Below are 27,333 nucleotides of genomic sequence, written 5' to 3' on the forward strand. Positions count from 1 at the left end.
TGCGTTAAAAAGGCACATTTATTCAGCATTTCTTCTTGGCAGTTATAAAAAGTAGTTTAAATGATTTCTGATGGCTTTAGAAGAACCAAAGATTTTGCTGTGTAAAAATAATACATTATGATTAACAAAGAAAAATAAATGGCAAGCAGAAAAAAAGTTAATCAAATAACATTCCCCTACACTTTAAATAATTAGATTGAGATGAGGATTCCAAGATAATGGTCCCAAAAGACTGTGTAATTTTAAGCGTGCATAACTTAATTGACATTTTTTAGCTCAAGTGAAGTGCAGGTTAACTATAATGCAATTAAGGTGCAAACAGTTGTGAAATCAAATTAACAGCATGGCTTCTTTAAAATACATGGCATGGGTATTTATTGCCAACATATATGTCAACATACATGTCCTCAGAATAACTGCTACCATGAAAAACAACAGTTACATGTTCATTGGTCCCAAAAAGCCTATATAACTGCAAACCAATATTTTAAACCCGGTTCTACTCGAATTCTTTCTCCTTGGCATATTAATCATTATGCTGACACTACAATAAGGTTCCATTTGTTTACATAAGTAAATGCATTAGGTATCATGAACTAACAATGGATAATGGATTTTTTACAAATAAATGTATTATCAAAATACAACTTTTGACTTGTATTAGAATATGTTGACAATAACATTAGCCAAATTATAATAAATGCTGTAAAAGTATTGTTTATTGTTAGTTCATGTTAACTAGTGTAGTTAACTAATATTAACAAATTAAACCTTGGTCTTACTAACTGATCCTTAACTCAATATATCCCAATCAAAACAATGACATCATAATGGTAACATAATTTTCAGTAATCTTTCAGCTAGCAAAAGACATGCAATGATTTCTTTGGTAAGTTTCTAGCTACTAATCATATCTATTATTGCAGCATAGAGGACAAATTAGTTTAGTTATTTACTTTGCTCTGATAACTAATATGAAGCAGAAAGTGCGAGGCTTTGCATATACCAGCATTTCAAATTCAAATTGCTAATGGCTGCTTAAAAAAAGCAGCACAAGTGCCATAAAGCATAATGATATCTGCATATAAGAGGCTAAAAGTGATTTCAAATCTTGCCATGGTTAAAGGCAACTAAGGCATCTAGAATTATTGTATCCATAACCAAAAATATAAAAAATATGTAACTAAATCTTTAAAAAAAAGTAGCATTCATATAAACTAATTTCCAGCCCAACAAGAATAGTTCAATTGTGAAATATCGGTGAAAAAACCTCTTAAAAAAACAAATATAAGAAATACAAATGTGGCAAGGGAAAACAGTTTGCATAATAAGAAAAAATAAAACAGGTTTAATTTTGGTGGTTTTCGTAACTAAAACATCCATAAAACCATAGAGCAGTGGTTCTCTCTAGTGGTGGTCCACAGTCAGTGTAAGTAATCCCGTAGCCTTTTTATTTTCACTTCTATGATTCAGTCTCCATTGCAAACCTGTGTCTACTTGGTGGGTGAGGGGGGGTTGACAGGAGCCAGATTACTCATTTTAAAGTATGACACCAGTTGATTTGGCACCTCAGCTAGAACGCTCTGAGCCAGAGCTTCTTTAGGGGCCTAAAGAAAGACAGAAATGGCAGGGTTAACATAATTCATTCAAATTTACTGATGCTTTCTGATAATCTGGACAATGGCAATAAAAGGACAACAGAAAAAGGCTGAACAGGAATTGAAAGGCCTCGTGAAATTAAAATTGAAGGTTCATGGCTTTAAAGGGTTCACCCAAAAATGAAAATTCTCTCATCATTTATTCACCCTCATGCCATCCCAGATGTGTGACTTTCTTTCTTCTGCAGAACACAAACAAAGATTTTTAGAAGAATATCTCAGCTCTGTAGGTCCATACAATGCAAGTGAACTTTGAATCTACAAATAGCACATAAAGGGAACATAAAAAGTAACCCATAAGGCTACAGCGGTTAAATCCATCACTTCTAAAGCTATCTGATCGGTTTGGGGCGAGAACAGACCAAAATGTAACTCCTTTTTTTTTTTCTAAATCTTGACATCAGCAGTCTCCATGCACCATCTATTGCTCTGTGCATGCTTCAAGCACTAGTAAGTGTAATCAAGCTTGAAATCATGATTGTGCCTACAGACTGCAATGGCAAGATATATAGTGAAAAAAAAAAAAAAAAAAAATTATATTATAGTTATATTTTGGTCTGTTCTCACCCAAAAAAGATTAGATCACTTCAAAAGACTGGAGTCGTATGGATTACTTTTATGCTGCCTTTATGTCCTTTTTGGAGCTTCATAATTTTGGTCACCATTCTCTAACATTGTATGGACCTACAGAGCTGAGACATTCTTCTAAAAATCTTTTTGTGCTCAGCAGAAGAAAGTCATACACATCTGGGATGGCATGATGGCAAGTAAATTAAGATAATTTTCATTTTTGGGTGAACTTTTCCAATCCTTTCAGTACAAGTTTATTAGCTTTTCTAGTGTACCCTTAAAAGTTGAAAAAAATTGACCTTTAGCATATAAACATTTAAAATTGACAGTCTTTCTCTTCTGGGGAAAAAAACAAAACAAAAAACAAGATTTTGATGACTCATTCTGCACTACAGATTAAACGCTCTCTAGAAAGAGAATACCACCTGCAGCTAACTAATGAGAAATCATAGTGCATGACCTAATTAAAGCTTACTGTCCATTTAATAAAAATTAAAAAAGGCAGAGCCCCTAAATATGCCACGCCCATACTTTGTTTCAATAAGATATCAACACAGGAAATAAAATGTGCTCGTAAAGCGATTTCATGGGGTCTTTAAAAATAAATATAAACTGAAGTGACATGCTTGTTGTAAGTCAAAGAGGCTCATACATTGGCAAACTGTTTGAAGGGCACAAACTGCACAATATCTCTGACCACCGGCTCTCCAGACAAGGATTTGAGAACTCCATTGTCTCCATCCAGAAACTCCATGGCTTTAAAGTCCGCCTCTCCCACGCCCACGATGATGATGGACATGGGCAGTTTGGAGCTGTTCACAATGGCTTGCCTGGTCTGGTCAAGATCAGTGATCTCCCCATCAGTAATAATCAACAGCACAAAGTATTGCTATTCAAAACAGAGAGAGAGAAAAAGATTAAAGGGATAGTTCTCCCTTTTGTGTTCCACAGGGTTGGAAACAACACGAGGGTAAATAAATGATGACAAGAAATGTAATTTATAAGTGAACTATCCCTTTAAGTATAAACAGTATGGTGGAATTATAAAAAAAAGAAAGTTGGGTACAAGTGAAGGACACAATGTAACTAAAAGAGAAAAAAAAAAAAAAACCCTGCACATCGTACTAAAGGGTGCAAAATACCATGGCACAGCACAGATCATATATGCTTCAGTACCTATCAAACCACTTCCTGGGTTGGATGAGTCACTGGCACTATGTGGTGACAATAAAATGCTATTTAAAAAGACAGCTGTTGATGGAGTGACTTACAGCTGCATTTGGCTGCTGGGCAGCTCCGGCTGCAATTCGGGCCACGTGGTTTATAATGGGTGAGAAATTGGTGGGACCATAGAGACGGACTTGAGGCAGAACCGCGCGGTACGCATCTACAATGCCTTGCACTCCTACATGGTACAAACAGCATTATGTCACTCTTAGACAAAAGTTCAAGTTCAATTCTCAAAAGCTGAGACTCTTACCTTGGCAATAAGGGCTATTGGGATTGAAGTTCAATGGAAACTCATGGGATACCTAAGCAAGTGCAAAATGGTACTTTTGTTAATTACATTTTCTTATTACAATTGATGATGAACAAATAAGAATCCAGGACATTTATAAATGTTTAACCTGGAAGTTTGGAGGCACTTGAGCACCAAATCCAAAGGCCGGGAAAAGTTTATCACTGTGTAAGAAAAAAGACAGACAGACTACCATCTACTGGAACAAAAAGATAAAGCTGTCTAAATTACAAGACCGATATTATGACAACTTTAAAGTAGTCATGACTGTTCAAAGACAAACACTATTTTAATAATTAAGGTCTTTAACTATAACAACGCAAGTTGCCCTTTATGTTTCTGCCAAATGATAGAATGTATATGGGGGGAAAAATCTCTTTGCAAGTCAAAAACACCCTCTTACGTGTCATAGTCTTGCACTACCAGACCAACGGACCAGATTGCTGACAGATACTGATTCACCCCATTAGGACTTAGATAGTGCAGAGAGTCAGGAGAACGGGGGTCTCCATTAGACCCAGTGAAGTCAATCCCCACCTAAAACCAAACAATATTCACTTCTTTTAGAATTTTCCACCTGCGTTTATTCTTCAACATACGTAAACATCTGCAGAAAAACCAACTGCCATCAGAAGCTAATTTTGTGCTGTGACTGATCTTACCGTGAAGTTAATCTGGCAACCTCCCATCACGTAATCCAGAAATGAGTACTGTGCCTCAAGCTGAAAGAGGAAGTAGAGGTTGAAAATTACTTATCAGACTTTATATTGTATATGTAAAATGATGTATATCAGGGGTTTTCAAACTTTTCAATGCCCAAATATGACATTCCCTTTGTGAGTAAAATATAAATTAAAATATTTTCTACAAATAATTTTTATAAAAATCAGAATAATAATAATAATAATAAAAAATAAAAAAAACTCCAGGGGTCTGAGTAGCTCAGCGAGTATTGACGCTGACTGGAGTTGCAAGTTTGAATCCAGGGCGTGCTGAGTGACTCCAGCCAGGTCTACTAAGCAACCAAATTGGCCTGGTTACTAGGGAGGGTAGAGTCACATGAGGTAACCTCCTCATGGTCGCTGTAATGTGTGGTTCTCGCTTTCGGTGGGTCACGTGGTGAATTGTGCGTGGATACCGCGGAGAATAGCGTGAAGCCTCCACACATGCATTGTCTCCGCGGTATCGCGCTCAACAAGCCACGTGATAAGATGCCTGATTGAACTCAGGCAACTGAGATTCGTCCTCCACCACCCGGATTGAGGCGAGTCATTACGCCACCAGGAGGACTTAGAGCATATTGGGAATTGGACATCCAAAATTATTTTTGTATTTTTATGTAAATTTATTTTTATTTTTTTCCCCTTACCATCTTATTTTCCCCTTATAACCCCCAGGGAGCTAGCTAAAGGTGACAGCTAAAGGTTCATAAAATATTTTTATCACAAACCTATATGCAGATTTTTGAATTATAATCGTGATTACTCGTGATTTCCAACCAGTCTTTAGAAAGCAAAATGAGTCAGACTTCTCTCTCTCTCTCTCTCTCTCTCTCTCTCATATATATATACAGGTGCATCTCAATAAATTAGAATGTCGTGGAAAAGTTCATTTATTTCAGTAATTCAACTCAAATTGTGAAACTCGTGTATTAAATAAATTCAATGCACACAGACTGAAGTAGTTTAAGTCTTTGGTTCTTTTAATTGTGATGATTTTGACTCACATTTAACAAAAACCCACCAATTCACTATCTCAAAAAATTAGAATACATCATAAGACCAATAAAAAAAAACATTTTTAGTGAATTGTTGGCCTTCTGGAAAGTATGTTCATTTACTGTATATGTACTCAATACTTGGTAGGGGCTCCTTTTGCTTTAATTACTGTTAAATTACTGTTAGGTGATCAGTTTGTGGCACTGCCGAGGTGGTATGGAAGCCCAGGTTTCTTTGACAGTGGCCTTCAGCTCATCTGCATTTTTTGGTCTCTTGTTTCTCATTTTCCTCTTGACAATACCCCATAGATTCTCTATGGGGTTCAGGTCTGGTGAGTTTGCTGGCCAGTCAAGCACACCAACACCATGGTCATTTAACCAACTTTTGGTGCTTTTGGCAGTGTGGGCAGGTGCCAAATCCTGCTGGAAAATGAAATCAGCATCTTTAAAAAGCTGGTCAGCAGAAGGAAGCATGAAGTGCTCCAAAATTTCTTGGTAAACGGGTGCAGTGACTTTGGTTTTCAAAAAACACAATGGACCAACACCAGCAGATGACATTGCACCCCAAATCATCACAGACTGTGGAAACTTAACACTGGACTTCAAGCAACTTGGGCTATGAGCTTCTCCACCCTTCCTCCAGACTCTAGGACCTTGGTTTCCAAATGAAATACAAAACTTGCTCTCATCTGACAAGAGGACTTTGGACCACTGGGCAACAGTCCAGTTCTTCTTCTCCTTAGCCCAGGTAAGACGCCTCTGACATTGTCTGTGGTTCAGGAGTGGCTTAACAAGAGGAATACGACAACTGTAGCCAAATTCCTTGACACGTGTGTGTGTGGTGGCTCTTGATGCCTTGACCCCAGCCTCAGTCCATTCCTTGTGAAGTTCACCCAAATTCTTGAATCGATTTTGCTTGACAATCATAAGGCTGCGGTTCTCTCGGTTGGTTGTGCATCTTTTTCTTCCACACTTTTTCCTTCCACTCAACTTTCTGTTAACATGCTTGGATACAGCACTCTGTGAACAGCCAGCTTCTTTGGCAATGAATGTTTGTGGCTTACCCTCCTTGTGAAGGGTGTCAATGATTGTCTTCTGGACAACTGTCAGATCAGCAGTCTTCCCCATGATTGTGTAGCCTAGTGAACCAAACTGAGAGACCATTTTGAAGGCTCAGGAAACCTTTGCAGGTGTTTTGAGTTGATTAGCTGATTGGCATGTCACCATATTCTAATTTTTTGAGATAGTGAATTGGTGGGTTTTTGTTAAATGTGAGCCAAAATCATCACAGTTAAAAGAACCAAAGACTTAAACTACTTCAGTCTGTGTGCATTGAATTTATTTAATACACGAGTTTCACAATTTGAGTTGAATTACTGAAATAAATGAACTTTTCCACGACATTCTAATTTATTGAGATGCACCTGTATATATATATATATATACACACACACACATTTCTGCAAACCCCCCAAACCCTCTTGCAGGACCCCAGTTTGAAAACCCCTGGTGAATAAAACTATGTTTTAACATTTCTTTTGTTACTATGCTCTTGCTAATGTGTTCTGGGTAGTCACTAGATGGTTTTTAAGGTGTTCTGTGTGGTTTATTACTGGCAAAATTGGGGGAAAAAAGACCACTAAATTTCTATGATGTCTGGTCCTTCGATTTAGCTTAGGTCCCTCTTTCAATGCAAGTCTATGGGAATAATTTGCTAATTAATTGTCATTTAACATTTATGTCCATGATGTGGGACAGGTTACATGCCTAGGTTTAAAACTTTGGGGTAGGGGTTTTTTTCAAACCCCAAACCCCAAGTATAAGCAATAAAAATAGAGATGCTTGCCTTAACAAGCACCACTAACAATAAACATAGTCTCTGCAACACAACTGGGTTTTTTTCTTTTGCAGTTATAGGATGTAAAACACAATACTGTTTAAAATGTTTTTAAAAAGCAAACAGATGACCACAGTTCGAACCTTGCAATCTTTAATCCTGATGACTCCAGAGTTCTTATAACTTTTTTTCTTCTTCTGCTTCTCTGGATGAATGCAGTCAAACTCAACCTACGAAATCCAAACACACCCTTTTAGCTTTTCACTTCTACCATAATAAAAATGACTCATACAAAAGGTGCACCATGGAAGTAAATTAGAATGGAAATTTATGTAAAAAGAGAGGAAAAAGTTCTGCTGTGAACTAAAGGAAGGGTGAGAACAGTGAAGATGGAAGTCTCACCGGGGAACCATGAACTGCTTTCTGCAGATCTGACACATTAGTTTCAAACACACCGATGAGATCATGAGATCCATCACTATCACAATCACTACAATGAACCTACAACAAAAAGAGAAGGAAAAGCAAGAAAGAAAACAGGTGGTTTTAGAGAAGATTTACAAACATGCATCCTGCTCACCGCATTGCCTTTAGCCTCCATTAGTTTAGCGGTGGTGCAGGTGAACTCTCCTATCATGTCTGAGCTCGTATCTTCATCCTTATCGTAACAAGTAACCTAGCAATGAGACAAAGTCTTAGTCTAAAGACTAGGACAACTACGACTGCAGAAAGCACAGGCTGATAGTGTTTATCTCCTCTCCAAACAAGCACATGATTATATTTTCTTAAGACTGTACATTCATTATATATGTGGTATTACATGGAGACAGACATATTCTGATCCAATTCAAAAGGTCAAATATCTTTGTGATGAGACAATTTTATTTTAATGAGGTTTACTTTGATTCCATCTTGTTTTTATAGCACTGCAGCCAAAAGCATCAACTTGCCTTTTCCCTTTTAGTCTGAAGTCTGTAGAATCTCTTTATCGTTTTGTAAAATAAAGTGTTTTAATTTCCTTTAAGATGGTGACATTCCCATCCAAGTATTTTTACGTGCATCTTGGGACAATGCATATCGGATGCAAATAAAGTTTCCAAAATGCACATAAAATAACATATATGCTCGTTTGAGGTGAATGCATTTTATTTAGTAAGACAACATGCACATTTACCAAATATATTCCTATAGAATTTATGTAGGAATATATAGATGCGCATCAAAAAAGTCATGTGACTTTGCCTCAAAATGCCATGTGAATACATAATACGCTCAGAGAATATCACAGATATAATAGCACAGCATCTTAAATGTCTCTGTTTTTATTACCTCCCAGAACTGTCTGAAACACTTTGGCTCCCAGACATAAGGCATCTACCGCTGATTGCAAGCAAACATGAATTTTGACAGAGCGTTTTGTCTGAGTGCTCTAAGCCACAAGTAATTCATCACATTTAAAGGGATAGCTCACCCAAAAATGAAAATTCTCTCATCATTTACTCACCCTCATGCCATCGCACATGTGTTTGACTTACTTTCTTCTGCTGAACACAAATATTTTTAGAAGAATATTTCAGCTCTGTTGGTCCATACAATGCAAGTGAATGGTGACCAGAACTCCGAAGGTTCAAAATGCACATAAAAGCAGCATAAAAGTAATCCATACAACTCCAGTAGTTTAATCCATGTCTTCAGAAGCGATATGATAGTTAAGCGTGATAAACGGATCAATATTTAAGTCCTTTTTTACTATAAATCTCCACCTTTGACCAGTCCCAACCAGTAAGTGGCTGAATGTGAAAGTGAAGTCACTTCCACACCAGAATATGTAACAGTAAAAGTTTAGATTTACAGTAAAAAAGGACTTAAATATTAATCTGTTTCTTACCAACACCAATCATAACGTTTAAGATATTGATTACACCACTGGAGTCTTATGGATTACTTTCACGCTGCCTTCATGTGCGTTTTGGACCTTTTGTGTTTTGGTCACCATTCACTTTCATTGTGTGGACCTACAGAGCTGAAATATTCTTCTAAAAATCATTTCTGTCCTGCAGAAGAAAGAAAACCATACACATCTGGGATGGCACAAGTGTGAGTAAATGATGAGAGAATTTTCATTTTTGGGTGAACTACTGTATCCTTTTATTAAAAGAACAACAGTGGCTTCAACATCAATTTTCATTTCAATCTTGCACCAATTTCCCCAAAAGTGACTATTTTGTTGTCTTAAAACACATGGGATGGAAACTCTGCTTTATTCACAAATTGTTTTAGCGATATTCTGATTTTCCGCATATATTTGCAACTACTGACTTTTGCTGTGCTGTCCAAAAGACACAATGATGAATAATATGCATGCATCATGTATCCAGCAGCTATATCACCCTGTAGCTCAAGACTGGTTGCCCACTGAAGCTAAGCAAGGTTGAGCCTGGTCAGTACCTGGATGGGAGACCTCCTGGGGAAAACTATGGTTGCTGGTATTAGGGAGGCCAGCAGGGATGCTCACCCTGCAGTCTGTGTGGGTCCTAATGCCCCAGTATAGTGATGGGAACACTATTCTGTAAAAATGGCACCGTCCTTCTGTTGACATGTTAAACCGTGGTCCTGACTCTCTGTGGTCAGTAAAAATCCCAGGACACTTCTTGAAAAGAGTAACACCGGTGTCCTGGCCAAATTCCCCCCATTGGCCCTTATCAATCATGGCCTCCTAATAATCCCCATCCATTACTTGGCTCTATAACTCTACTCTCTCCTCTCCACAAATAGCTGGTGTGTGGTGGCTGCCGTTGCATCATCCAGGTGGATGCTGCACACTGGTGGTGGTTGAGGAGAGTCCCCTGTTCACTGTGTAAAGTGCTTTGAGTGTAGTGTCAGAAAAGTGCTATATAAAATGTACATACATTCATCATTATCCAAGTGATCCTGGATGATTATAAAAGCCCTGGGCAGTTACCATTACCTTAATTGGTTTGTTCAGGTCACCATTACAGAATGTATGCAAGGAGACAGTGAACTTTTTCCAAGATGGATTCAGATTATTCTTGATGACCTGTAAGAACCAACAAAACATTGAGGCCAATGAGACTGCATGTAAACGTAATTTGAGCGCTCAATATTCAGATGTTATTGAGTGAAAGTGGGTTAAGTACCTCTGTCCTGTGAACAAGCTGCCACTTCCCATCTTCTCCTTGCTTGAAAAACTCCAGGAATGGATCAGACTTCCCAAACATGTCCTATATAAAGAGAATTAATGACTAAAGAATTGATTGGGTAGTGAACACTAATAATCTCTGCAACATACGAAATAAAGTTGGTATCATATGTACCCTCAAACTGCAATTTTTGCTGCAAGAATTCAAGGAGTACAAATAAATTGGTTATTATAATGGAAATATAACTGGGCCAGTGCAAGAAAACCGAGCCCGAATGCATCTACCTTTTTATCCAGGCCTTTGGCTTCCACTTCTAGCACAATAGCCCGGTTGTCCTTCACCTCTTCAGCTGAAATCTGTCAAAGACACAACATTGCTGAATGTAGGGGGCCTGGGTAGCTCAGCGAGTATTGATGCTGACTACCACCCCTGGAGTTGTGAGTTTGAATCCAGGGCGTGCTAAGTGACTCCAGCCAGGTCTCCAAAGCAACTAAATTGGCCTGGTTGCTAGGGTAGGGCCACATGGGGTAACCTCCTGGTGGTCGCTACAATGTGTGGTTCTCGCTCTCGGTGGGGCGCGTGGTGAGTTGTGCATGGATGCCTCGGAGAACGGCGTGGGCCTCCACACGTGCTACGTCTCCGCGGTAACGTGCTCAACAAGCCACGTGATAAGATGCGCGGATTGACGGTCTCAGATGCGGAGGCAACTGAGACTCATCCTCCGCCACCCAGATTGAGGCGTGTCACTACGCTACCACGAGGACTTAGAGCGCATTGGGAATTGGGCAATCCAAATTGGGGAGAAAAAAAAAAACATTGCTGTATGCTGTTGTAGGAAGCCAGTTCTTGTGATGATGCATAAATAAACACTTGCCACCATAACCAATTCCCTCGAAGGAAGGAGCAAACAATGTAATACTGTAGGTAAAGTGTGGTTTATAGCAATTATTTAACAACACTTTCGATAAATTTTAACATGCAAATATTTTTTTTTAAAAGTTCCGTATTCAAATTAAGCAGGCTTTTCTCCTACAGATAACGATATCATATCACACAAAAAATGCAAATGACTTGAATTACCTCGCTGTACTTAAGGACTATGATGCCTGTAAAACATTCATTAGAAAAGATAAAACCCTCCTCGTGTCCTTTGACTGTTTTTTCACTAATAATTCCAAACGTACAGATATACAAGCTTTTTAACTAGGGATGTGCAAAACTACCAATTTTCAAAATCATGTAGTCTGTGGGTTGTCTAAACAACTAGTTGGTGCTAAGGAACCCATGTGTAATTAGGCTTCGTTATGTTCATATGACCCCGATCAGACGCATTTCAGATGGATATACAGACGCAGCACTATAACATGGCAACTACAGGATATTTAAAGAGATAGTTCACCCGGGGGCCTGGGTAGCTCAGCAAGTAAAGACGCTGACTACCACACCTGGAGTTGCGAGTTTGAATCCAGGGCGTGCTGAGTGACTCCAGCCAGGTCTCCTAAGCAACCAATTGGCCCAGTTGCTAGGGAGGGTAGTGTCACATGGGGTAACCTCCTCATGGTCGCAATAATGTGGTTCGCTCTTGGTGGGGCACGTGGCGAGTTGTGCGTGGATGCCGCGGAAAATAGCGTGAAGCCTCCACACGCGTTATGTCTCTGCGGTAACGTGCACAACAAGCCACGTGATAAGATGCGCAGGTTGACGGTCTCCGACGCGGAGGCAACTGAGATTCGTCCTCTGCCACCTGGATTGAGGTGAGTCACTACACCACCACGAGGAGTTAGAACGCACTGGGAATTAGGCATTCCAAATTGGGGAGAAAAAAAAAAGATAGTTCACCCAAAAATTACAATTCTCTCATCATTTACTCACCTTTAAGACATCCCAGATGTGTATGACTTTCTTTTTTCTGCAGAACACAAAGATTTTTAGAAAAATATCTCAGCTCTGTAGGTCCATACAATGCAAGTGAATGGTGATCAGACCTTTGTAGCTCCAAAAATCACAAAGGAAACATAGAAGTAATCCATAAGTCTCCAATGGTTTAATCAATGTCTTCAGAAGCGATATAATAGGTGTGGGTGAGAAACAGATCAAAATATATGTCCTTTTTTTTTAATATCTCTAAATGAAAGTTAAAGTGGAGATTTAGATAATAAAGGACTTAAATATTGTTCTTTTTCTCATCCACACCTATTATATAGCTTCTGAAGATATGGATTTAACCACTGGTGTCTTATGGGCTACTTTTATGTTTCCTTTAGGTGATTTTTGGACCTATAAAAGGTCTGATCACCATTCACTTGCATTGTATGGACCTACAGAGCTGAGATATTCTTCTAAAAATCTTAATTAGTGTTCTGCTGATGAAAGAAAGTCAAGCATATCTGGGATGGCATGAGGGTGAGTAAATGATGAGAGAATTTTCATTTTTGGATGAACTGCCTGTTTAACAAAAATATAGGCTAAATAACTATAGCATTTATTGAACAAAACTATCAAAATAAGAAAAGAAAGAAAGAAAGTCTCCGATACAGAGTGGCACAAAAATGCTTATGCGCATCCTGAATGCTGAATGACGTGCTTCAATGTAACTGGAGTGCGTCAGGGCGATCCTAGCTGCGCATTTAAAAGCGCAGAACTGCAAGATACACAACATCTAGTTCACAACATCCAGCAGTTTAAACCTTTTTTACTGCAACCATTTATTTAAACAATGTCAGACAGAATCAGCATAAGACTTTAATCTCTCCAAAGCACCTCACAAATACGGAAACATTACTTACAGCAGAGGATTTAATGTACGACAGTATTCTTCTTGTAATGTATTGTTGATGTGGCACTTTGATGGCTGAAACAGCAGTGGTGCATACTGTATATGAACTAAATTTTAAGTATTAAAGAAACAGAACTTCTTGCATAAGGTTTTACTGTGCTGACTGTTATTTACTGTTAAGCATAGCAAGCTATCATCACGCAAAAATGCTCTCTGAGATGTGGGGTCTCTGTTTATTTGAGAATTGTGTCTCCCGTTAAAATCACCCTTATAAATTATCGTTAGTAGTCGACCCAACTAATCGACTGGTCGGTTTTGGACAACTAGGCTAGTTGATTAGTCAACCACCCTGGCACATCTCTAATTTTGACACGTACCGTTATTGTGCCTTTGCCAGCTGGTTTGGCTGCCTTGAGCTGCAGGGGTCTGGTAATCTTCTTGCTTGACACAATCTGTTGCAAAGTTTGGTGCAAATATATTAGAGCATGCATGAATTCAGTTCAGCATATTGTTACTTTTGGAACACAGTTATGAATATTTCATGCATGTCAGAGAATCGGAATCAGCTTTATTGCCAAGTATGCTTACACATACAAGGAATTTGTCTTGGTGACAGGAGCTTCCAGTGTACAACAATACAAAAACAGCAGCAAGACATAAATAATAATAAAAAAATCAAACTAATTATACACATACGTACAGACACACACACATATACACATGGGTAGTGCAAATCTAATACAATCTGTTATGTACAGTGCAAACGATCCTTGATATGACCCTGGTCTGTCCAGATGTTGCAGGATATGATGCAATCCTATGTTGACTGCATCATCCACAGACATGTTTGCTCGATAAGCAAATTGAAGAGGATCTAGGAAGGGTCCAGTGATGTTCTTCAGGTGGGCCAACACCAGTCTCTCAAATGATTTCATGACCACAGACGTCAGGGAGACAGGTCTGTAGTCATTAAGTTCTGTGATTTATGGTTTCTTTGGGACAGGAATAATGATTGAGCGTTTGAAGCAGCATGGGACTTCACACTGCTTCAGTGATCTATTGAAGATCTGTGTGAAGATGGGGGCCAGCTGGTTAGCACAGGATCGAAGACACGCTGGTGAGACACCATCTGGGCCTGAAGACTTCCTCGTCTTTTGTTTCCGAAAGACACGGCTCACATCTTCACAGATCTTAAGTGAAGGTTGAGTAGCAGGAAGGGGGTTGCAGGAGGTGTTGGTGTTTGTGTGAAGTGAAGGTCAGAGTGGGTGTGGGGTGCGAGACTGGGCCTTTCAAATCTGCAGTAGAACACATTCAGATCATCAGCCAGTTGTTGGTCCACCACAGGGTTGGGGGTAGGAGTCCTGTAATTTGTGAGTTGTTTCATGCCACTCCACACTGATGCAGGGTCGTTAGCTGAAAACTTGTTTTTCAGCTTCTCAGAGTATCTTCTTTTAGCCACTCTGATTTCCTTGTTCAGTGTGTTCCTGGCCTGATTGTACAAGACTTTATCCCCACCCCTGTAAGCATCCTCTTTGGCCTGACGAAGCTGCCTGAGCTCTGCTGTAAACCACGGTTTGTCACTGTTGAACTTTAAATAAGTCCTAGAAGGAATGCACATATACTCACAGAAACTGATATATGATGTAACAGTATCTGTGAGCTCGTCCAGGTCTGTGGCTGCAGCCTCAAAAACACTCCAATCAGTGCAGTGAAAGCAGGCTTGTAGTTCCAGCTCTGCTTCATTGGTCCATCTCTTTACAGTCCTTACTACTGGCTTGGTTGATTTTAATTTCTGCCTGTAGGTTGGAAGAAGATGAACCAGACAGTGATCAGAGAGTCCCAAAGCTGCTCTAGGGACAGAGCGATATGTATCCTTTATTGTTGTATAACAATGATCCAGTATGTTCCTGTCTCTGGTGGGGCATGTTATGTGCTGTTTGTATTTGGGCAGTTCACATGTGAGATTTGCTTTGTTAAAATCCCAAGAATAATAATAACTGAGTCCGGGTATTGTTGTTCCGTGTCTGTGATTTCATCAGCCAGCTGTTGCAGCACGGCATTCAAACGTGTTTGGCACGCGATCCGCTCTGAACAGCTGGAAGCCCGGCAGATGTAACGCGCTGTCCGGAATGGCTTCACTCAGCCAGGTGTCTCTGAAGCACAAGGCAGCAGAGGTTGAAAAGTCCTTGTTTGTGAGGGTGAGATGTAGTTCGTCCATTTTGTTAGGAAGAGAGCAGAGATTCGCTAAGTGAATACTCAGCAGCTCTGTTCGAAATCCGTGTCGACGGAGTTTGACCAGCGCACCGGCTCGTCTCCCTTGCCTGCGTCACTTGAACCGCAGAGCTGTGCCTCCAACTAAAATGTCTAGCAAAACGTTTGAATATTCAAAAACCGGGAAAAGATTGTCTGGTACATTCCTCTGTTAAAACTGACTGGAAAAAGATTACTAAACACAGGACAAACAAACAAAAACAACAAAAGAACTGAGGAGCTCCACACCGAGGCAGCCATCATGATAAAGGGGTCCTTGGCAATGCAGTCATTGGTGCTAGAAGTGTTACTAATGTTATACATTCTTAATGATGTACATTTCCACTAAGTAGCACGGTTCTCAAGCGACTAGCATGGAATACACTTACCTGGCCAAGGGTGGTTTCAAAGCCTCCAAGAAAGTCATCGTCGCTGAGATTGACAGACTTGTTGTCAATGTCATAGATGCCAAACTTCAGTTTCTGCACCTTCTCAAAGTAGTAGTCAATGTGAAGTTTTGTAGAGAACTCGGGATCCTGGCAATTCTTCACTCTCTCTGTGCGGTCTACCTGCGGTGATTGAACAATTGAACAATGGGTCTAATACTGAACAAGTATACCTTCGTATATGCATTATATTATGATTAAATCATAATGATGTACAATTTAAAATGTTTCACATGCACATACATATTACATACATGCATTTATTTAGCTATACATAGCAAGAAACTAATTATAAAACTTTCAAAATTACTAAATTCAAATCATGTTGTGTTCTTTACATTCTAAAACTATCTACCTATGAGATGCCTGAGGGTTTCTACTGAAAGGAATAGTTCACTCAAAAATGTAAATTCATGCCATCCCAGATGTGTATGACCTTATTTTATCTGTGGAACTCAAATGAAGATTTTTAGAAGAGTTTCTCAGCTCTTTTGGTCCATACAATGCAAGTGAATGGGTGCCAAAATTTTGAAGCTTCAAAAATCACTTAAGTCATCATAAAAGTAATCCATATGACTCCAGTGGTGAAATCAATATCTTCATAAGTGTTATAATAGTGAGAAATAGAACATTTTCTCATTCTTCTTGTGTTTTTGGTGGTTCACATTCTTCATGCATATCGCCCCCTACTGGGCAGGGAGAAGAATTTCATGCAAAAAAGGACAAATGTTTATCTATTTCTCACCCACACCTATCATTTCACTTCTGAAGGTATGGATTAAAACACTGGAGTCGTATGGATTACTTTTATGCTGCCTTTATGTGCTTTTTGGAGCGTCAAACTTTTTGGAACCCATTAACTTGCATTGTATGGACCTACAGAGCTGAAATATTCTTCTAAAAATCTTCATTTGTGTTCTGCAGAAGAAAGAAAAAGTCATACACATCTGGGATGGCATGAGGGTGAATAAATGATGAGAGAATTTCCATTTTTGGGTGAACTATCCCTTTAAATGGCATACCTCTGTCCATTTGTCATCACCAACGCTCTGCAGCAGAACACAGAGGGGATCAGATTTGGATCCAACATCTTTATCCAGGAGATTATTGCAGGAGATGGATAGCTCAACTTTGGATACACACTGAACGGCCATCTGAAAACCACAACAGATACAAACTTGTATGAAGTTTTGTCCTCGAGATAATCTACTAAAATGAATCCTTAATAAAGCGTGAGGGAGTAAACGTGGTTTGAGAAATATTAACTGGTGAAAAGCAACGCAAATTTAGATTTAAACAGAAAAAGCAAAAACACTTTCAGGTAAATGTGTTTGAGGATTTCATAAGAGCTCTACAGACACTTTCCTACAGTCACGCCTTAAATGTAGTATAAAGCGTGATATAAAACACATTAATGCATTGCATAATCGCGCACTGATAATCTAAAACAGACAACCCGTTATTAGTATGAAATAAAATGTCAAATCCGACTATGAAACACAAAATAAATATATCATACCCTCAACAACTTCAAAGTTGTAGATTGTACACGGTCCTTCCCTGTTCCGAAACTGCTCACAAGCTTTTACACGACTCCACCCTGACACGTTTATTTAATATGCAATGAGTAGGGCGGTACCATTCAGTTCCTCTCTTGACGTGCAACGCTATTGGCCAGCACTCAAGCTGAGCCGTGTTATCTACGCTACCATTGGCCAGAAGCCTGTCAATCACTTCACTAGCTCTGCAGTGCAGAGCACCAGGCATAGAACAGCCGACTTGAACTGAGTCATAACACAGGCAGGTATAAAATCGCCTTCTCCATACATTAAATGAAAATAAAACACTTTATCATAAACAGTCGTGTGTTGTAAACAGATAATGCGTACGAACTCAAAGAGAATAGCGAATCAAAGTGTTATACATAAAAGCAGTGCACGTTTTGAAGAGGGGGGGGTGCACGTATATCTTACAAAACGAGGACTAAACGTATATATTTGTGCGTTAAGCGGCTGTAAAAGTCACATTCCAAACAATACAAATCCAACATAAACGAATACTAAAATGAATCAAAATAGTTTCAATGCGATAACAGCTTGGTCAATAACTGACTGGAGCAATGCATAAAATAAGATATATAGGCTATTCATATAGAAGCCCCCAAACGCAGCGACCAATCAGACGCTTTATATTCGTGACGTATTCTAAAAGACCCAACTGCTCATAAACACAAACCGACATATGCAAAAAAAAACATTGGATTCTATATTGCAGTGCAATCAATATATAAATTAAAATATATAAGTTTCAAAGTCATGTTAAACTAAATAAATGTATTGTCAAAACAACAACACAACTAAAACCAAATTCAATCATCCCACCAAAGCATTGTTACAACTGTTATTGTGTGCATAATGTATGAAAACAAAAGTTTCAACAGCCTATCTCCCAAAACAGCATGGCACTTAGTTGGAAATCTTGCCATTAAAATATAAACAAATCAAAAGTGTGTTTCAGCTGAAACAATATTCCAAAACCCAATTTAGAAGCTAGCCAGAGTTTCTGAGATGACATTTGGTATAGGATAGATGTTTAGATGACTGTATTAATCAGATCAAAGCAGTTTCTTTCCCCCAAAATTAATACAATTGCCACAGACACAATGCATTGTTTCTACAAAATGGAAAACACTAATAAATCCGGGATAAACTTCATTGCTCCAATGCTTCACATAATCTGTCCAGCAGCAAAGTAAAAGCAACATCATAAAGGTACTTATGCCCATAGTCAGAACTTACCTGAACATTATCATGTAATCAGGAATCAAGGCTCAGCACCAAAAAGCACAAAATATGTAGTCCACAAAGCTTGAGAAGCACTTGAGAATAGGAAAAGGGCAGAAATGCACTCCATGCATCAACAATTTTTTGTTCTAAAGCATTCCACAACAGCAAAAGTACAAAAGCTCATCTCAAATAAAAAAGAAATCACTATGTACTCATGTGCAAGCAAATGTAAAACATCAGAAAAACTGAGAGTAATTCGACTTGATGTGTATTGATAGAAGTACATTGAGAACGTGCCGAAACCTTTGAAAAAGCATAGCGTGAAAAACAGCCTGCTAAAGTGAAATGGCAAGTAAATTACCTTGTTAATATTCAAAAAGATACTATGCAACATATCTCTCTGCACAGTATAATTCACCATTATGATCCACAGCCAAAACAGTGAAATACTTCATGCACAAAGTGTACACTTTTCATTAGTGCAGTTCACATGACAACTGGTCATCCTCTGTAAAAGCAATATCAGAAAGAAGTTCATAAACAGCCTAAAAAATTTTTTTTTGCATCTTGCATGTAGAGGTACTGAATTCTCAAAAAAACAACAACTGTGGAACAGCTGGTTTTGAGTTATTATATGTGAACATGCTAAATGTATGCTGTGCAGTTTGACAGCCAATCTAGATGATTTTGTTTCCTCACTCAACTGAAATCTTTTCCATTCTAAAAACAATAATCAATTTACAGCATGATGCTTTTCCTTGGGATGTTAAACTGAAGCAGCATTACAACACATTATTTACAGTGCTTAAACTCACATCATATTCAAAAATTCTAAATAAAGCCTAATGAAAAATGTCAAAGTCCAAATCCTTATGCAACAGACAAATTATTGGAGCAACATTTTTCAAATCAGCCTTTTAGCTCAAGCATAAGCTCATATTTAGCTAATAAATCATCTCAAAGGAGAACAATTATTTCAAATCTGTAGTTCAATATGGGAAACAAGAAAGTCACAGCAAAACACTTTATTGTTCATGTGTGAACTGAAAAAAGAAAGAAAAAGACAGGAGAGAATACAATACCTTGAAGTGTAATTTCAGGAATGTCATTTTATTGACAAAATAGTTCAGCTGGAAAGTATTTACAGGTGAAAAAGTGCTGGAACTTCAAAATAAACTAATAACTGATACAATTCAGCAACACTTAAAAGAAAAAAGTAAGAAAGCTACTCTCAAACACCACGGCACATATTGTGAAGAGCTAAGATAGCAAAATATTCATGTACATAACATTACAATGCCGCATTTTCTTCACAACCCGCTTAGAATTTACAGTGAAGTATTGATCTGACATTTTAGGAAGTTAAAGCAATCCAATGTGACAGCAACAGATATTAAGAAAAAGACTGACATTTCATTTTATTGACAGAAAAAACTTGGAGCAGAGAGCAAATAAATTAACTGAAGTGTAGACATAAGCACACAATGCACGGCAGCACTTGGTTTGTTTGTCCAAAGGAAATGCATGCGGCAACATGGATCATATGTGTAAAATGTTCAAACTTGAGCAGAGATACAAAACAATGAGGAATTCTGAGAGAGATTAAGCATACTTGCCAAGTAACCTGCTTCAGTATAGCTATTAGCTACTACTTGAACAAACCACTATGATGCCCCCTTTATCAGATCTTCTAACATGAACTAACACAAAGGCCTGTAGTCTTTATCAAAAAGCTCTTAAGAATTTAAAAGAAACATTGTCTCTCCTCTATTGTGTCATACCTCATGTAACTTCTACAATCTTGGATACACTGTTAAATATACATGTTTGGTGTGCCAAGAGAAAGAAAAGGATCTAATACTAGTCAAGTTTTTTTGTGCATAAAAACTAGATTAGGTATTTCAGAAAACATTACCAAAACAAAAGACACTTTTGCAGTGACAAGAACTTTTTATCCCAAAGTGATCTTAACTTTCCTCGCCCCAATGGGCCTATCATTCAGGTCCATCACAGCAGCCATTGCTTCATCATGGGAGTCAAACGCAACCATTGCTTCCCCAGTGGGCAAACCTTTATCATTGAATTGCAAACATACAGAACCTTGCAACACTTGATATCCATAAAAGAAATCAATTATCTCATCAACTGTGACAGTAAAGGGCATGTTTTGAATCTTGACAATGATGGGCCGTGGATTACCTGGACCACCACTGGATGGTCCTCTAATATTTTCAGTAGCTGGTCTTTGACCTTGGCTCCCACCATGATTTTGGCCAGCTCCTTTCTGGGACGATCCATTATCAAATGGCATTATGCCTCTCAAGGTCTCTGGTGCCCCAACAAAACCAGAAGGTTCACTGTTGCCACCAGGTCTGAAACCAGGGTGCTCTAGAATGGGACCAGGTAATGGCCCTCCAACCATCGGTGGGGGAACAGTACGTGCTACATCACCAAAGGCTGCACCAAGTGGCGGCAAAGGTGGTGGACCTGCTAGTCCATTACCTGGGGCAGCAAAAGGGTTGACAAATGGGGGGGCATTGCAGAGAGTTCCGACAGCATTTCTGAGAAAACTGAACTCGTCTCCTGTCATTCCTGGAAAAGCATGTGGTGCTTGTGGAACTTGGGGCTGGATCTGAGCATATGCATGGACATGGGAATTTCCTTGGTACTTCTGTCCTCGCTTTGCCTGTGAGGGAGGATTTCTCTCAACCTCCTTCATCTGCTCAAATGTAACCAAATGCACAAAAGCATCCCTCCCATTTAATTTCTGCCTATGTAGTCGCTCTGCTTTAAGTGCATCCTCCTCAGACTTAAACTGCACAATAGCCTGGCCAAGACCGTTACCATTTGCATCAACTAGCACCTTAACACTTTCCTCAAACAGCTGAATCCCATCGAGAAACAGACGGACATCTTTTTTAGACACGTTATAGGGAATATTCGTTATGTGAGCACAATTCTTGGCACTTTTACCACCTTCTCCAAAGCTATTCTTTTGATCGCCCTGGGTACCCTGCAGTCGTTTGCGAATCGCATCTATCTTGTCATACATATTTTTCTTTGTGATGGGGTGAACCTGTATGAATCTACTACCTATGTACTGCATGTGGCATCCAAGGGCAACTTTGTAGTCCGTTTCTGTTCTGAACTCAACAAATCCCTCACCAGTGGCCCTGCCATTGGTTCCGTACGCAATGTAAATGCTGTCTTCAACAATATCAAGGTTTTTGAAAAACTCAAAGATCTGCTTGTTCTCTGCTTCATATGGGAGTCCTTTCAAATACACACAGAAATCATGATTGTGGGGGGATCGGGACCTAGCTCTCTCATGACCAGAGGGAGGCGGTGAGTTGATGCTTTCACGATGATGCCTATTTTGCTCTGCGTGGCCTGTGCTTTCTCGCCACTGTCTCTCGGTAGCAGGAGAAATCTCAACAAACCTATGGCCTATCATTCCTGCATTTCTTTTCAGGGCTTCAAAAGATTCTTGAGGTGAGAAAAACTTTACGAATGCCCTGCCATTGTTTCTGCCCAGATTGTCTTTGAGTAACCGAACTGACTCTACGCCTAGTCCTTGAAAAAAATCTCTAACTTCACTTTCACTGACTGAGAAAGGAAGGCCATGCAGATGAATGTACAACTCATCTGGGTTTGTTGCTGGTGATTTCAAATGAGGTTGTAGGTTGAGGGGGTTCAGAGGGTTCAGGGGATTGAGGAACATTGGATTTGGAGTTCCGAGAGATAGCGGACCGGAGGCAGCTAAACCACCAGCCACAGGGCCAACTGGTGGTGGGACACCTGGGTTAAATGGTGGAAGTGCGGACAGGTGTGGCATGTGTGCAATGGGAGGGACCGGAGGCACTGATGTTAGAGGATTAACAGCTGGTACTGGAGGCAATGTGGACACTGGAGGTGGTACTGGTATGGGGGGCATTGGTGGTAGAGTCGGCATGGTAGGCAGGGGAGGAATATGGGGAGGTACAGAGTTCAAAGTCGACATAACAGTAGTCATGGTGGATCCCAAGCTAAGACTTGGGCTGCTGAAACTGGTAAAGTTTGGGGGAATGTTGCCCATGGTAGTGGTTGAAAAGGTAGGGACAGTCTTGATGCTCACAGTCTCATGTGCTGAGACTGGTGTGGTGGCTGTGGTTGAAGTTGTATTACTGAAACCTTGCGCAGTGGTTGGCAAGTTACCCCTTCCACTTCCACCAGTGCTGACCAGTGGACCTGGCCTACTGCCATTTCCTGTGGTGACTTCTGCACTCCCAGTTTCAAAACGCCTACGGCTCAGCTCAATCATGTTTTGCATTTCGGTTTTGCTACTCAGTAACAGAGACACCTTAGAACCTTTGATTGACCCCCCTGTGCGCATCATTCCAAGCCTTGCATCTTCATCTGTGGCGAACACGATAAAAGCCTCACCGTGTTCACCCCCTACAATATGCACACCACCATCCGGGATGGTCAATCCAGAGAAGAAATGGCGTATGTCCATGGTCCCAGCCACAATGGGGAGACCCTGCAAACGGATGACCACAGCCATGCTGAGGTGTAACAACAAAAACCTGTAGATGAAAAAAGGCAACGACTGTCAGGCTAGGGTAAAAAGCAAAATAAGTTAACAGAACACACAGAACCATCCAACCAACCACAAGACAACAATTAACACCAAGACTAAAACTAGTTTTACCAAAGAATTTGAGAAATTACATTATGACAGCAGCAGAACAAATAGCACTTGACTTTTAAAACAGCAAAGCTACTATTAAACAGCATGATTCTGCTTAGGAGCTTTGTGAATTCATGAATTCAGTTGAACTAAATTTCTTCATTTATGTATATGGAAATTTTGTATTTAAAACTCATTCAATCTTTAAACATGACATATCCACTTAAAACACTCCTGAAAATGTCAATTGTCTGAACTTAAAGCAGGACAAAGCCACAATCTTCAAAACAATATAGGCTAGATGTCAAAATCTGACAGAAAATTGACTCCAATAATACAGTTTGAGGTCTCTAGTAGGTGATTTAATGACCAAATTAAATCCATTTAGCCTTCTGTAGCAAAAAATTCATCTTTTGGACAACATTTGAGGCTATACTGTAAAAACGTAACTAACATCAATCTAAATAAATTTAAGCAACATTTTGCTTATTGCCCCACAAAACATACATTGTATCGTTTCAAAATAAAAAATCTTAAAAAATAAAATACAAATTCAGTCAACCAATTTGCACAGAGGAATGCATACTGCTGCAGTATAGGCTAACATTTCACAAAGAGAGCATTGTCATGAATCCATTTGTTTTGTATTCTTTTATGTACTTTTTTGTGGAAAAATAAAACAGAGTTGCTCAAATACCTCTTAAGTTAGCCTAGGTGGACTAAAGAACCCTCAAATGCTTACCTGTATCAAAAGTGCTGCTTCGTTACAAGTTGCACAGGATACCCAAGCCAATCCTGACGGCAATCATTTAAAATCAATTCTCGACTGTAATAAAAAGAATAAAATGGAGGCAAAAATATGTAAACAGCATTAAAATAAGCATACTCAGTGAGTATCTCCAAGAAAACCATTCAGTGCCAGCCACTTCCAGCCCATTTAGTATAACATAGCAAAACAATGAATCATCACTTGTGCACATCAAAATTGGCCAGCTGCTTTGTGAAAGCCATACATATTAAAATGGGTTTTTATACGCATGCATGTCATCTTATTTCACGTAATACCCCATAAAAAAAAGTTTATACTTAACAGCAATGTCTCAAAATACAGAGATATTTTTAAAACATTTTCCAATACAAATTTGAGAATTGAAAACACAAAGCATGTTAAACTTCATTAACAGAGTGTGTGCTTCCATTTGTTGAAGATGAAAAATGATAAGTAGTGAGCAGTATGTAGCAATATGTAAGTAATTAAAAGAACATCTCTAGAGTTGAAACATCTAGCCTAGCTAGTTTCAGCCTTAAGGCCAATGTATACTTCCGTTGTCCTCGTTGCTGATCGCTCCGCAAACAGTCTGTGTGATGTAAATTTCGGTGCGGACTGTCCGAGTGTGGCCCAGATTTACTCGACACAGGGACAGTCCTCATCTGTGTGCATCTTTGACGCATGCGCTTGCTGTTGACTGTACTAAAAGATTATCAAAAAGCAGTTGAAGTGCGCATTCGACGAATGTGTTCATATTTAAATCGCGGTCAAAAGAGTAGCCTATACTTTGAAAGGCAACGCGGTTAACCAGACACGATCTGATACGCAGAAAAACAAAGTATATCCCAGCCTTAAAGGCCAAAGTATACTATGGTTGTCCGCGTTGCTGATCGCTCCGCTCGCAATATGCGTGACGCAAATCTGTCATCAACACAGTCTGTGCGGTCCCAGATTTTCTCGACATGTGGACAGTCCTTGTCTATGCACATCTGATTCGTATTCCCTCGTGGTCAAAAGAGTATACTTTGAAAGGCAACGCGGTTGACCGGCAGCAGTCCTATCCGGAACGCAGAAAAACGAAGTACACTCAAGCCTTTACTCAATTTATTTATTTCTGCAAAGAATAAACAGAAAATTCAAATCCTCATAATAATAGGCTAAAAACAACAACAACAAAAATACCAAACTTCCCAGTGCATACAACCACTGAAAATCAAACAAATGAAACCCTTCTTCAGAATTGGTATCATACCATCGAGAATGTAAAATTTGAATTCAAATCAGCACCACTGTAACTGAAAAACACAAAACAAAAAAAACCCCACCTTAGGTTCATTCATTAAGGCCGACTGACCTGCCTAATGCCATTTTCTGTCATCCTCTGCAATCCCAGTTTCAAAACCCATATGGCTCAATCATGCTATGCATCCAGAGACACCTTGGAATCTTTGATCTCTTGGCCCATCATTCCAAGCCTTGCTTCTTCAAATGTGGGGGACACAATAAAAGCATCACTTTGTTCAGCCCTACTACAATTAGCACATGCACACCATCCCAGAAAGGAAATTGTGAATGTTTATGGTTCCAGCCTAACATATCACACTCACCTCCACAAACCCCAACAACCAGGCTAATTCAATAATACTTTGCTTTTTCAGACCAATAAAAGACAACTCTAGTTTTCAAAAAGCTTTGAACATTTAGAATGCCTAACATTCTGCTTGTTGAGGTTAATATAAGGTAAATAGAGTTAAGAGTGATAAAAGAAATGTGGAAACTGAAAAACCAAGTAACAGAACCAGACATGAGAACACAAGAATTTCTAGAACAGGCCAAGTGACCATTTGACTCAGAAAAAGAAAAAAATCTACCTGGTCTTTTAATTGCTTTCTGAACACCTGCATGTTTGTTAACCACAAATTTCGCAATTCAGCAACACTGAAACAAACATTTAAACCTACATAAATCAAATGTTGCTAAATGATTGATTCTGACGCTGAAATCCATGTGGCAACAAACGCCACATCATCGCATATCCAAGGAGCATCATTAAAGGCACATTGGAGTTTATTGATAAATTAGAGTTTATTCACGTTAGCAGGTTTAGCATGAACCACATCTGAAATACACGTGATCATCATAACAATAGAAACAGGTGGGTATATTCATCCGTTCAAGAAAAGCTTTGAAACATAGCACTGTTTGCTTTCCTGAATGTAATACTCTAGTTAAATAGAGTTTAACAATAACAACCATGGCATGGCGTCATCAGCCATTCAAACTGCAAACCAGATGACAAAATGGCGCGTGCAAGCGCCGTCTCTATTTACCGTCCACAGCAGCAATCAGAAACAAACGTCGCTGCTATTCTCTCAGTTTTGAACATTTGCATAACACTTCTCAAACACAAGGAAATAACACACTAACTGTCCATTAACAATGACCAAAATACCAATAACATCAAAGCTGAGTCGTTTTGCTTGTAGCTCACGAACACACTGCCCCTATATCCACCACACTTTTTTTTATTTTTTGCCGACAATGTTGTGTATGGCTGCATAAAAAAAATACATTATGTGAATTGATGTACTCTGCATGTTCTTACCGAAATTATTTGTTTAAACAGACCTTTTTTTTTAATAAAACAAAAGACGAGGCCCTTCGGTTGTCTTCTCCCACCTCTTGCTCTTCAACGTCTGCTGCTCAATCAGTTCAGCAGCGGAGACTGCGCGACGGCTCATGCGCTTCTGTGAGCCAATGACGAACTGCACTGCAGTAACACGCGCTGTCCGGTAGGAGGTTGTGTCTAGAAGGGAAACCTTGATCTGGTAAAATCTCGCGAGCGTTGCTAATGAAAAGATTAGGTGAGCTTGCTACTTTCGCGAGACTTTACTCAGATCGACGGTTACCTTCTAGACTCGTGAGTCGCCCTCTAGTGGTGAAAGAAAGAAAGAAAAAAGAAAGAAAGAAAGAAAGAAAGAAAGAAAGAAAGAAAGAAAAGCCGACCTCTGAGCTATAAAGATACAAAACGAATTTCTCCCATACCAATCCCTCATTTCATATAGTCCATCACCCATATATGTGTATTAGTATTTTAAACTATGAGTGGTCTCAAATTATGTTATAATGTGATATTTATTTTTAAACAGCGGATTTCCAAATGTGCAATACTGAT

The 27,333-nt window shown here is 39.2% G+C and overlaps 2 protein-coding genes across 6 annotated transcripts; both read right to left on the reverse strand.

Annotated features, from left to right (window-relative positions):
- Positions 1-26,912, reverse strand: LOC127427589 (copine-3-like). Of its 4 annotated transcripts, none has more exons than XM_051675262.1 (16): positions 26,787-26,912; positions 16,957-17,088; positions 15,878-16,057; positions 13,616-13,690; positions 10,747-10,818; positions 10,460-10,543; positions 10,270-10,359; positions 7,704-7,802; positions 7,445-7,531; positions 4,410-4,469; positions 4,151-4,284; positions 3,857-3,911; positions 3,709-3,760; positions 3,500-3,633; positions 2,881-3,117; positions 1-1,607 (listed from the first exon to the last, which is right to left on the reverse strand). In XM_051675262.1, exons 2-16 carry the CDS (start codon positions 17,086-17,088, stop codon positions 1,494-1,496), a joined length of 1,605 nt encoding a protein of 534 aa, XP_051531222.1. In that variant the 5' UTR covers positions 26,787-26,912; the 3' UTR covers positions 1-1,493. The 4 variants fall into 4 exon arrangements, with proteins under 4 accessions (XP_051531222.1, XP_051531221.1, XP_051531220.1 ...); XM_051675261.1 differs by having other exon boundaries at positions 26,764-26,895; XM_051675260.1 differs by lacking the exon at positions 26,787-26,912 and adding an exon at positions 17,454-17,562.
- On the reverse strand, positions 19,800-26,880 carry rbm12 (RNA binding motif protein 12). 2 transcript variants are annotated; one of them, XM_051675236.1, is made up of 3 exons: positions 26,787-26,880; positions 24,132-24,215; positions 19,800-23,285 (listed from the first exon to the last, which is right to left on the reverse strand). In XM_051675236.1, exon 3 carries the CDS (start codon positions 23,261-23,263, stop codon positions 20,672-20,674), a length of 2,592 nt encoding a protein of 863 aa, XP_051531196.1. In that variant the 5' UTR covers positions 23,264-23,285; positions 24,132-24,215; positions 26,787-26,880; the 3' UTR covers positions 19,800-20,671. The 2 variants fall into 2 exon arrangements, with proteins under 2 accessions (XP_051531196.1, XP_051531195.1); XM_051675235.1 differs by having other exon boundaries at positions 26,764-26,878.
- Positions 26,913-27,333: the final 421 nt, after the last annotated feature.

Source organism: Myxocyprinus asiaticus, chromosome 37 (assembly GCF_019703515.2).
Source record: "Myxocyprinus asiaticus isolate MX2 ecotype Aquarium Trade chromosome 37, UBuf_Myxa_2, whole genome shotgun sequence".
NCBI classification, from domain to species: Eukaryota; Metazoa; Chordata; class Actinopteri; order Cypriniformes; family Catostomidae; genus Myxocyprinus; species Myxocyprinus asiaticus.

Bases quoted from the DNA above. Each gene is read 5' to 3' on its own strand.
- LOC127427589 (XM_051675262.1), bottom strand. From the start codon at position 17,088: ATGGCCGTTCAGTGTGTATCCAAAGTTGAGCTATCCATCTCCTGCAAT. The intron at 13,691-15,877 runs GTAAGTGTATTC...ACTTTGCAACAG, and splicing joins TTGAAACCACCCTTGGCCAG to ATTGTGTCAAGCAAGAAGAT. The intron at 7,532-7,703 runs GTGAGACTTCCA...TGGATTTCGTAG, and splicing joins AAGCAGTTCATGGTTCCCCG to GTTGAGTTTGACTGCATTCA.
- rbm12 (XM_051675236.1), bottom strand. From the start codon at position 23,263: ATGGCTGTGGTCATCCGTTTGCAGGGTCTCCCCATTGTGGCTGGGACC.